This window comes from Pinus tabuliformis, chromosome 3_2, assembly GCF_031772625.1.
Source record: "Pinus tabuliformis cultivar Carrire ecotype Pingquan chromosome 3_2, CPIR1, whole genome shotgun sequence".
Taxonomy (NCBI): domain Eukaryota; kingdom Viridiplantae; phylum Streptophyta; class Pinopsida; order Pinales; family Pinaceae; genus Pinus; species Pinus tabuliformis.
The window spans coordinates 658438077-658450969 of NC_142302.1; the positions used below are offsets into that span (position 1 = coordinate 658438077).

The 12893-nt window shown below is 37.4% G+C and overlaps 1 protein-coding gene across 2 annotated transcripts in view; it reads left to right on the forward strand.

Annotated features, from left to right (window-relative positions):
• LOC149182384 (putative polyribonucleotide nucleotidyltransferase 1, chloroplastic) overlaps positions 1 to 10502 on the forward strand; it is a 411698-nt gene extending 401196 nt beyond the window's left edge. For both annotated transcript variants that reach the window (XM_089416829.1, XM_089416828.1), the window contains 4 exons: positions 9264 to 9317; positions 9518 to 9559; positions 9678 to 10166; positions 10313 to 10502. In XM_089416829.1, the coding sequence (XP_089272955.1) occupies positions 9264 to 9317; positions 9518 to 9559; positions 9678 to 9926 (345 nt within the window). In that variant the 3' untranslated portion in view covers positions 9927 to 10166; positions 10313 to 10502. The remainder of the gene's footprint in view (positions 1 to 9263; positions 9318 to 9517; positions 9560 to 9677; positions 10167 to 10312) is intronic.
• Positions 10503 to 12893: the final 2391 nt, after the last annotated feature.

The following is a 12893-nucleotide window of genomic DNA, read 5'->3' on the forward strand; positions in this document are numbered from 1 at the left end:
ATTTTGTAAAAAATAAAAAGTAAAAAATCAAAAGTCACAAAGAAAAAGACAAACCTTTTTAATTTTTTTTAAATGTTTTATCTTTTAGATTTTTTAATTTTTTTAAATTTTAAATTTTTATGATTTTTTAATGAATTCAAAAAATAAAAAATTTTGAAATCATAAGTCAAAAATAAAATAAAAGAGTAAAAAAAAAAAAAGCAAAATCAAATCAAAAAATTAAAAATTAAAAATAAAGAAAAAAAATCAAAACAAAAGATCGAATAAAAAAGGAGGAAATGAATTAAACTAAAACTCAAAAAAGGAAGCGGATTATATATATAAAAATGCACCCTAACCGAAATATAATAAATAAAATGAAAAAAAACGAACTAACTAAATAAAAACAAGACCTAATCCAACTTATACACAAAACATGAAAATTGATAGTTTTTTTTCACTGTGTGTGTGTGTAGGTGACGGAGGCTTGGACGGCGGCGGCAAGGAGCACGTCGAGGAGGGATCAAATCTGAGAGTGGAGGGAGTGAAGATGGTTATCGGGCAATGGAGTTGTGAGAAAGATGGACACGGATCAGAACGCATGAGAGGGATGGACTGCAGGTTGGAGCTGCGGACGAATGAAGGGATACGAGAATGAAAGACACGGGGGATAGGAGATAAGGAGGGCCGCAGGGTATGGAGGGTTGTGGATCTGATGGGCAACGTATGGAGCAGCGATGAATGGTTGCGGAAAGAAGGAGCTGGGCCAGGGAAAAGGAGGGACGGAGCAATGAAAGAGAGGAGATTTGTGTAGAGAGATGGCAGGGTTCGATGGTGAAAAAGGGCTATGTAGAGAGTCGTGGAGGATATGAGGATTTAGGCCAGCGCTTTGCAGGTTGAGGGAGCTAGAAAGGGATGTGTGGAGTAGAAATATCTAATGCAGAGTAAAGCCAGTGATGGAGCAGGCAGTGGTGGAAAAGTTTCTTGGACGGATTTCGCTAATGAGAGAGATGGCAGCAAGACTGGGGTTTGCAGATTTGTATAGAATGTAGCAGCAGTAAAATGACTGTGAGCCTTCTAAAAAAAATTTGAAATTGCACAGTGAACTCCACAAATTAGGCCACAGATTAAAGAAACCAATCAGCAAACTGGTGGCCCAGAAACCCCTTAAAAATTTTCCAGTTTTAAAACTCTTTGAAACCTTAGATTGCAAAATTAATTTGAATAATATCCCTTCAAAATGATTTTAACAAACCCCAGAGATCCATATTTTACCCTCTAGGGCCTAGCTCTGGACTCTACACAGTTTTCTTCTTCAAATCTGTAGCTACAAGACAACAAAAAATACCCAAACGATATATACTATGATAAAGCTAAAACCCAAAAAAACCCAAGTCAGAAAACCAAAAATAGTTTACTGATCTATGCACAGGAATGACAGATTCATCAAATCTGAGGAATGTGAGTCCAACTCCGGTCCTAGATATGACAATTTAAGGCTCTCAACAGCTAGATTTATCACTATAGCACGTAAAAAAAGTTAAATTTTTAAAGTTTAAAGAAGGTGTTGAGCTCAAAACCCTTCATGCATCACCAGTAAAAATCTTATGATAAGCTCGGGATCAAATTAAGCTGGGCTCTTCCGAAAACACAGATCAAGAGTTGGTTGGTCCAACTGAAAACTTCCCCGAACATCCGATGATCTAAAAATCAAGACTTTCCTACAAAACTCAATTCAGCCATTAACATAGAATGAGAAAATGATAATAAAATTCATATAGATAGAGATACCTGCTATTACATTCAAATTTAAATTATCACTTAAACCCCAGTGACTGAGCAAGATACCTATACTCAAATCACTCTTCAAAAGCTATTATCAATGGCTAAAAAAATTTTACACATGAAAAATGACACATCTTACAGTACTTCCATGAAGAGTAACACCAACAAAAATTAACCCCAAAGTCTTTCTTTATTATCTGAACAAGTTTACACAAGGGTTTTCCGCTTAGCACATGATCGAAAAAGCGGATCGATCAACTGACAAATGACCTCCTTTTTAAAGATAAATCTTCCAACGGCTAGTTCGAGTGATCCTTGTCAAAGAAATCCCAACCTTTGATGAAGATCAAAATTTCTTTTAATCTCATCCGTCGAAATTTTAAATTCTTGAGGAAATTCAAATTTTTCAATTAAATGCATTTTAATTAATTCAAAAATTAAAATTTTTAATTAATTTCCTCAAAATTTTGACTTTGACTTAACCCCAGGGACCAAAGGCTTAAAATTGAGCAAAATAATCAATTTACCTTAGTCCCAAGGCCTTTCAAATTTTGATTTTTAAGAACCAACGAATTTTGCCTTCGAAGAATTTAAATTTACCTAGGACCTAGAATTAATTAAATTTCTGGCTTAAGATTTTAATTATTTTTTTGGCCAAAAAATTTAATTAATTAACCTATGAGGGGATAAGTTATTTTTCCAATCCTCAAGACACTTTACATTATAATTTTCATAATCTTTTACATCACAAGGGGGAAAACCCATTTGAAATAGACCCTCACTGACCACCCATTTCTGCGACACAAATATAATCTAGCAGACCAAGCAATTTGTAATAAAATAACCTAACCAAATAGTTAGGATTATTCCCAAATCACTTTTACATAGACTCGTCTAGAACACTAGGACTCGCCTAAGATCCCAATGACAAAATCCATTCTGACTTTGGGGTAAGGTTGAAGGAAAACTCTGTCGACCATTCGAGAATGGATCAGTGAGACAAAAAACCTCCTAGAATGTAGATCATCACCAAAAAATTAGGTTTGCCTAGGCAATTACATACACGACACGGATCTACTGAGTTTATTGACAGTATACACATGCAGAATGGGTTTATATTATAACATAATAATCAGGCTAATGATGATATCTGAACGGAACGGACATGTCGATCAGGCACTATCCCTTTTGCGAAAAAAGGGGGTGTACTGCTATGGGTCGTTGACACGTAGTGGTCAACAGAGTCTATGGCTTCTTTAGGTTGGCCAAAAATTGCAAAGGAGTAAGGATATTTTGATGCCCTAGCACCAAAACCCTAACTATTACCTTTGTGGGGGATCAAAAATCACTTGGGAGAGCTAATGTAAGATCACCAAGGGGATTGCCACATCATACAATGAGTAATGCATACAATAATATGACTTTGCTTCCATAAAATTGATATTCAACAAAATTCGGGCACAATATTATTATATTTAACCTAGATCACCAACGTATTCCATACATTAGACATGAAATCAGAAATTTTCAGTATAAAGGCACTTACAAGGAAATATGCATCTACAATCCAATCATTGATTCAAGGCAACTTCTCCAAAGACAAGACAATAGCTCCAAGACAAAATTTCCATAGATCACATCTCTCCAATAGGAAAAGAAGTCGAATTTATCAATTAGAGAGGTCAAATTCACAAGTGGTGATGATGAGAATGAAAGGAGTCCTCTCCTCTATTTATATAAGGAGGATAAGTTTTAATTTTGCCTAAAAGACAAATAAAATCACAATAGAACCTTGGGTTGCAAGCCAAGCCAACTAGCTTCATCATAAATGCAAATGAAAGCCCTCACATGTGAGTTGTGAGGCCTCATAAGGCTGACATCATCCATCCAGTGAGCTCCATATGGCATGCATTGAGGCTTTCGAGTGTCAAGGATGGTGTAGAAGCCTCCAAAAATCATCCTCTGAGGGTTGGGCTTCATATATCTGTTGATATCCCTATGTGGACCCCGAAATCTAGTTTGGGGTGTTGAAGGAAATGTAACTAGGCTAGGTCTTCATAAACGTAATATTGATATTTGTACTTATTCAAGAAAAGAGAAATCATTTTTGTATTATTTGTCAATGAGTTTCTTGCTCATTGAAAATATGTCAAGCACATTTTGAAGTGCTTCTAGAGAGTCAAAGTCAAAATGTAATTATGATAAGACCCTTTGAGGGCATGTTACATCATGTAAGTCATCATACAAGGTCATGGGAACACCTCCAAGCATGGTCAAATCCTCTCCTAGCACCAACAAAGTCTACAAGCAGCAAAACAGTGAATAAAAATGATTTATGAAGCAAACTATCAAGTCGGCTTTAAGGACAGTCATGTCGGCTGGAAGAGGAGGAACAGACCTCTATTTATAGAGGTTGTCCACTCCTCATAAAACGAAACATAATCTTTGAAATCCGCAAGCAAGAGGAGGTAAGAAGGACAAAGAAAAACCAAGGTAAAGACTCTGTTAGCGCAGCGAAGCAAGGAGGAAGGATAGCGAAGGTCAAGGGGACCGTCTATAGGGTTCAAACAGTCAGACATGCGGAAGAATGAAGCTCTGCCTGTGCCTATAACTGTTGATTTCGGGTAGCATCGGATGTGCTCTAGCCATGAAAATTGGTGGAGACGCTAAAGCACATGAGATCTCCAAGACCCAGCAATGGTTTAAGAAATATTAAAATAACTAATATTTTTAATGGAGTTCCTATGTCTAAACTTAGGGAAAATAAAATATTAATGGATATTAATATAAAATTGGGTTAGAAGGTTCTAAATGACATGGATCAAGCCAAATCTAATCTTAGTCGTTGACTAGAGATGTAATCTCGGTCATTGATGGACCAACAAGAAAAGTATAAGGGGCTTGACGGTCAGTTGGAGAACACACTAGAGTGATGAGTCATCCATTTTGCTAGAGCGGGGTTGCTAAGCAAAGTTGAATCAATGATCAGCAATGAAGGGCATTGAGTACGAGGCAGAGAGGCAGGGACAATACTGGGAGACCAGCGCAGAAGTAGAGAGAGCGAGAGCAGCAGCCTGTCCAGGCTACGCAGAGCCTAGAGGGACTACATCATCCACGCAGAGGGCAGAGGGAGTGATGCAGAGGGTCCCAGAGGCTGCGCAGTGCCTCAAAGGGCTGACGCAGAGGTCCTGGGGTTGACGCAGGTCAGCAAGAGGCTGACACTGAGCTTTAGTTGTGCCGGAGAGGGTTTCATGGGACAAGTTTTCTGAATACTTGTTTCCAAATATAGAGGTATTGTTGTTGTGTATTTTTCTTTGTTGGGTGAGCCGGGTAGGCACCCAGTTGTACTCAGATAGACTGCATAATAATATAACCCTCTAAATAGCTGCACTAGTTTTCCCGCAATTGGGTTTTTCTGGGGACATTTGTCCAAAAATAACGGTGTCACTTGTGTGCTTGTTTTCTTTCAATTGATGATCTGTAGATGTTGTGACTGTATTGTGTGTATTTTGGTATTTAAATGTATTAAATAACTTGTTCGAATTTAAACAAGTAGAAGAAATAAGCAGAAAGGTACAGGTCATCACAGTTCACTGTTTTGGATGCAAACTAGGCCTACAAGGCCTCTCTCTCCAGCAAGGAAGCAAATAAGAATCAGTGAAGATAAGAAGACTATCTTAAGGCTCTTGTCCACACGTGCAGCAAGAAGACACTCCTAGACTTGACAGCAGATGAAGGCAGCATATTGAGAGACCTCATTTGGAGGTATAACAAGGTCTACAAGGTCTCCAAGAAAAGCGAGGAAGGTCCTCCTTATAGCGAAGTAAAGGAGCCCATGTTCTAGGGTTTCCTAGCTTAGACAAGCAGCAGAAAAGGACGAAGTACTAAGGAGCAAAGTGTCGGAAGGAAGAGGTTCATGTGCCAGAAGTAACAGTGCAGAAAGAGGAAGGATTTGACTTATGCTTGGAGGATATCCTAGTCAAGGGTCTAGGGTTTGGCATTTGTTCAAATAAGAAGCTTTAATAAGAGAAATCTTACAAAGGGTTTTCATCTCAAGAGTGGAGAGGGTTTGTCCCTGGCAGAGAGCGAAATTTTGTGTTCTTGTTATTTTGTTTTGGTAGCAGTTTGATGAAGCACACACATATGCACTAATAAGAAGAAGAAGTATAAGCTAACTAGAAAAAGTAAAAAGACTTCACAAATTGTTATCAAGAACCGGAGAATAATCACAACACTACTTTGCCCTAGATTCTCTAACATGGGGTACCAAAGGTGGCCTCCTAGTTCTCCAATTGCTCAAAATGTCCATCTTTGCTCCCTCGTTGAGGGCTTTCTAGGTGCTACTAGTGCTCCCATGTCTCAGAAAGTGATGCCATCCTCATCTAGGCCCTACATTAGCTGCCACTTTTTAGAAGGTGCTAATGTTGACTTGGGGGCATACTGGTCCAGGTGTATCATCTTGAAGAATCATCAAATGATGTAAAGTGGCAAAACGTCCTAGGTGCAGGAGGTGTCGAGGGCTAGGTGTGATGTGTTGCTACTTCTCGGAGACCCAAGGCTCTTAATGCTTCACCTATGGGAACAATATGCTTCTCAAATGCCTTAGGTACTTGTGGGTAAGTTGCTCAAAGCCTAGGATGCTAAACCACTTGACAATCACAACATAAAGTCTAGTGAAAGCAACCAACCATTAGGTACAATAATCACTAGTGTATCTAAGTGAGCCAAGCTTGAAAGTAATAAGCTATTTAACACTTCAAATAAGACTTCCCTTCCAAAATTAACGCCTTGAATTCAAAGTGGTGTTTTCTCTCTAGGTACGGGAGGCTAAAGGATTGTTGAAATGTGTAACTAGGTTCAGTCTTCATAATGTCTAATGTAATCATGATTTTATGTATTTGATGAAAAGAGAAAAAGAAATTTTATTATTATTATTTTGAAGCATGGGTTTCATGCTCAAGGTCATTTTATTTATAGGTCAAGCACCCATTGAGTGCTTCTAGGGCTTTGTCATAAAGTCTAGGAGTCAATTGAGTCATTGTAATATGTAAGACCCCTTTGGGCATCTTGTATTATGTAAAAGAAATTTATTTGAGTCATAAAAGACCCTCCAAGACAAGTCAACCTAGCTACAACAAGTCAGCCTACATGAAAGATCAAGTCAGCCTCATGGAGGCAATTCTTACACCTGGAAAGCATATATATAAGAAGGAACTCGACCTCTTTTGGAGACAATGTAAGCAAGTTTGATCTCCAAAAGAAAGAAGTTGTAAAACAGAAAGAAAAGGACGAAAATCAAGGATAAGAAGAAGAAAGCAAGATTGAAGTTTTGGACCTCTCTCTTTCTCTCTTCGGTTAGGGCTTCTAAAGTTGCTGGGAAAGACGAAATTACAGAAATTGTTGAGATCGAAGTTGTTGGAGTTGTTGGGGTCGAAATTTGTTGTTGTAAGCTATGTAAGGAAAGCTCATCAAGAAGGAAGGTTGACTTGGTCTTAGAGGGGTCTTTGTCAAGGGTCTTAGGTTTTGGAATTCGTCATCCGAACATTCTATAAGAAGAGAAGAATTCTTGTGGATTTTCCTCTCAAGAGGAGAGGTTTTGTCCCTAGCTTACAGCATACATTTTGTGTCCTCTTGTCTCATTGATCATCATTGTTTAGTAACTGTTTTATGATAATAATAATCAAGTGAAAGGAGGAGCTAATCAAGTTAAGTAAACATACATCACAAACAGTGATCAAAGAAAGAGAAATCACCTAATCTAGCTACCCTTTGATTTCTCAACAAGGACAACCCTATTAGGTGTTTCCAGCGCCTAAAGGGAAGTAACATTTCCCTAGTCCACCCTTCAATTGATAGGTGTCAGTGAACAATAATGATGGAACAGAGGGGAGAAGCTTCATAGCCAAGTGCCATGGTCAAAGGGAGTAACATGATGGGGATTCTAATCTTGAGTGTATAGATGTGAGGAGGGAGCAATCGTGAATGCATGAGATACCAACTCAGCCTTTGTTTGTCCACCCCTCTTGTGCGCCTTTTACTTTTTCTTGATTTTTCTTTGGATTATTGCTCATAGCTCAAAGGTTTAGAGCTTGCTTTGTATGATGTATAGCAGTTGTATCACCCCTTAATGATGAGGCAGCTCATTGCCCATTGGGGTTGGGACACGCAAAGGTTCCTCTTCATGATGTGAAAGAGCAACATGTGCTCAGGAACCGGGTGATGGCTATAATGAGTGAGGTAGAGCTCATGCTAGGATTTTTCCCATGTGCTAATGTGTATGCCCCGACCATCCTTTGTGTTTTGATATTCTTTCTTTTATTTTGCTTGTGGCCATTATATGCTCTTTCTTGTTCTTTCAGTTGCATCAACCTCCCAAGGCAAAGTTTTGGTCCCTACCCAGGCATGAGAATGTATGGGTGCCAAATCCTAGAGAACCAGTGGCTTGTTGAACCCAAAGAATGGATGTGAGATTAGGGCTCGTGATGTAGGGAAAGTGGTAAGTATGGAATGGGGATAGATGGGACTACGCTATCTCAATCAAGGCTTGCCAAGTAGTGCCCCTCCTAAACCCATTGGGCCATTAGGAGAGGTGCCACTAGACTAGGATTGAAGATTAACCTCATATTTAAGGTGGAGGAACAAGATCACGGTCAAAACCCCTCTTTCTTCCAGGTCACACCATAATCCATGTCAAATGCCCAAATACATATAAGCATAAGCACCCAATTTCAAAATGAATAAGGTACCTTTTGATTGGAAGCCCAACTTCGTCCATGAGCTCTTGCCAGATAGATGAAAAGCATATGACTGTTGCAGGTGGCAGAGATATAATGGCACGTCATCATCAGCTAGTGGTGGCTGTTAGGGGCCGCTGGCTGACTGGATGTGAAGAGAGAGAAGAAAAGTTTTCTCCTATAAGGTTTACCCATTTTGGTGGGTAACAGACACCAGATTGCAATGGAGTTAAATAGGGGGATATCGAACTCAGAAACAACTAGAGTCTGGCTCAAAACACACTGTGTTAAGATATGGACCACCCTATTTACTACTCCAAATACCTGGTCAGCTGACAACCTCATCCATTCACTGCAGTGGACCAAGCAGTAGACATGATTTCACTAAAACGTTATCCAGTCTATGAGTTAACGGGGGGTGCATCCTTTCCTGTTCACCAACAGAAAGCCGTCTATTGAACACAAGACATTCAGATCTTTAAGAGGATCAGAGGAGCTGCATGGAGAAGCAGCAGAGCTTCCTATATCATTTTGCTTTTAAATATATATTAATGCATGTCTTGAGTATTTCAGGAAGCCACTTTATTATCTTCTGAAATATAGATAAATACTCCATCTCAATAATGACTATAAAAGAATGTATGGCTAGTCTTCAGAATATAGAAACCAAAATTGTGAAGACAGGACGCCTGTCATCTTTATTCGTAATTTGTATGCCAGACATTATGTTACTATTTATGATATGACTTTGAATAATGTGTGCAGGGGCTCTTGCATATTAGTGAACTGAGCACAAAATATGTAGCTCGAGCCGAGGATGTAAGCCCAGTTTGAACTTTGAACACATATTCTTTATATAATTTCCTTTACCCTAAATTCCAAATCATTTATGCGAGTAGGCAATGTAATTTGGGATCAAATCTTTGTATATAGATGTTTAGACGTGGTATCTAGGGGCCTCTATTTATATCGATCGTGTGCCTATAACGTAAAATATTGACTTACTCTGACTCAAACAGATTATAAAAGTTGGTGACCGCTTGGATGTCAAACTTATTGAGGTGAGAAAGTTTCATTTTGCAATTCTCTATATTTTAGCCATGTTAACGTCGAATTGTTTGATGTCAGATTTTTATTTTTATCTCAGATTGAAAATGATGTATTATTTTGCTCTACCAGATAAATGAACGTGGGCAGTTGCGTCTGAGTCGCCGCGCATTGCTCCAAAATGAAAATGATGCAGTCTCTAGCAGTAAAGAGTTAGTTACCACTGTGAAGGAGAATAAAACTAAAGAATCAGCTGCCACTGTCAAACAGGTGAAGAGTACCAAAGAATTAGCTACCACTGCCAAGCAGCAGAAGTATAGTAAGGAATTAGTTCCTACTGACAAGGAAGTTTCATCTCATATCAACAAAGAGACCATATAATGACTGAAACATGCTTCTCCAGCTCAAGAAATAGTGGAATGGATATAGATGGAGATTTATGACTTCTGTTCTATGCTTCATGGATTTTACAAATCAAATTTCCCAGTAATAGCTCACTTGTAAAATTTCCGGACAGCATATGTGACTGATGAAAATTGTTTACTGTACAAACTCATACAAGGCCTTAAGTTCTGTTGCTGTTCTATCTTCAAGAATTTGCAGCTTGTATTCAAGAACCAGGTTCAGATAAATTCATATGAAACTTTTATAGTGGAGAGACTTAATACATGTATTTATTTTTGGCTATTATTTTTGTCCGACATCTAAAATTTACATTGAATTCTGTTTTCTGAGCTCCCACTTACTCATGTGTTCTTTGTTGGCAGATGATGTCTGTTTACATGTTCAAACACTATGAATCTTGCTGCACTAATGGGAACTAGGGGAATTAATGCCGCGAGGAGATTATCCAAACTAGGAGTCAATTGTATCAGAATCATTTATTGTTATTTTTTTCTGTCATCGATGATTGTTAACAGCATAACTGGGCTGAAGAGACGAAATGCCCGGCTCTTATTTGTTTCATCAAGCCTAACATGCGAGGTGGAAAATTTGTAAAGCGTTATTCTCTTGGATAAGCCCCAAACTTGAGTTATTAGTAAAGGACATTTCTTGGAAAGGCACAAAATAAATTTTGACGCAACAGGGAACACCATTCAGCATTTTATCTGTAACGAGAATTTCATGTATGTATATTAAGATTTCAGTTTTTTCCTTAAAGATGTTTGCAAGTTCATACCCTGAGAATTTTGAATTGTTTCTTAAGGTATCATAAATTCTTCTGTCGGGAGAACGTTAACAGCAACAAGTTGTATTTGTACTCAAAGCAGAAAACATCTTACCTGAGCCTTTAAACAGAGAGTCCGCAGCAAATATTCCCGACCTAAAAGCTCTGGGAAATGTGGATTATCATGTACTTAATCAATCTGGTTAAATCTTAATAATATGCCAGTAGGACCTTGGTTCACTGGTGAGTTCAACAGTATATTTAAATTTTAGCCATCCAAAAAGGGTTTATTCCCCCGACAAATTGCATGTCCAAAAAGAATGAGATTGGATGGGAGTGCTGAGTGATTTCGCAGGCTAGATACCTGTTAACCCCGACATCTGACCCAAGAAAATATATATTATACCCATGAAACTTGTTCCACAAAGCAACTTCCAGTTAATTAAAAAATAATAATATGACCAAGATTTTACATTTTTGTTCATAGTGTTGCTGATTGAAAATGAACTCGGTTGTCATTAAATTCAAGCTGCCGATTGAAAAGGAACTTGATTGTTATTAAATTCAAGCTTGTGTCATCCATATTCTGAAATTTGAAATATTTTCGGAAGAAATTACATTTGAAGATGATTTAAGTTGACGCGTTTAACTAACTTGTGTGGTTCATTATAAGACAAGATGAAGAATCAGATCATAGCCGCATAGTGGCAAGTTAAATAGGGAGATAAGACTTTCTAACAGCTATATTTCACTTGGTGAGAAAAAAAAAAAAGAAATAATATAAATAATGGAAAACTTATTTTTAATTAATTTTAATTGTATATAATTATATAAAAATAACATGACCAAGAATATATAAATAAACAAAGGATTATAAAAAAAACTCCTAAATATAGTAAACATTATTTTAAGAAAAATCATTTCATTAGTCAAATGCGTATAAAATATTATAGACTAATAGAGATGATATAATATAAATAAATTTTTTAACTAATTAGAGATAAAAATCTAACCTTTGGTAATGAAATAAATAAATATATATGCAATTTGTATATTTTTTTATTTTTTAATAGATTTTAGAATATTTGAATTTAGACGCATTATGAGAAAAAAAAAAAAAAATATATATATATATATATATATATATATTTTGGAACAATGGTTATTAAAACAATGGAAACAATATTTTATCGAAGGGAAGTGAAAAATAAAATTAAGAGGGAGAATAGAGACAAAAGAGGATTAATAAACCCCATGGGGAATCAAAGGAAAGCATAAATGGTAAGAGGAAAAAAGAGTAAAGAAAAGGAAAAGAAACTAAGAGGAAAGGGCAGGAATCTAGCAGCGACTAATTTTCCAACCGTCATCCCTATTAAGATTGTTAGGTCTCCTCTCAATTTTTATGGCTTACCTAAATTTACGGTGATAAAAATGATAAATTTTCGCAATGACCTTAGCCTCAATGCATATGTGATGTTTGGTCTTCTTTGCATGCTCTGCTAAGGCTGAAGAGCGGGTCCTCCCATGCTTGATATCGTCGGCGTGTTCCTTAATCCTTTGATTAATAGACTGGCCTGTTTCACCAATGTACGATGTTCCACAAAAACACAGGATGACATAAACACCTTTCATATCCTTAGGCTTCACAGGGTCTTTTGTCGATTTTAAGGAACTTCTCATGGTTTTGAGGGGTCTAAAGGTTGAGGGAACATTATGCTTCTTAAGGATTCTCGCAATCTTGTCTGTTGTCCCTTGGATGAAGGGGAGGTGAACTCCAGAATTACGATCACTAGTGTTTTTCTCAACCTTAGGATCATTGCTAGCTTTGAGGAAAGCTTTAATACCTTGTTGCCTACTATAACCATTATTAACAAAAACCTTAAGGAGATGGCATTTCTCCTTAGAAAAATGGTCTTCATCAGAAACCCTCAAAACACGAGTAGCTAATGTGCTAAGAACACCTAAATTCTGAGCAAGAAAATGATGGGACCTAGCATAAAAATATTGCTCAGTATGAGTTTTCTTCTGAAACACCTGATGGGAAAACAAGGCATCATCTTTCTTAGAAATGAGGACATCTAGGAAAGGAAGGCAACCATTAACTTCCTTCTCTATGGTAAACTTAATGGAGTTAGATTGATTAGTAAGATGCTCGAAGAAGAGATTTAACTTCTCCAGAC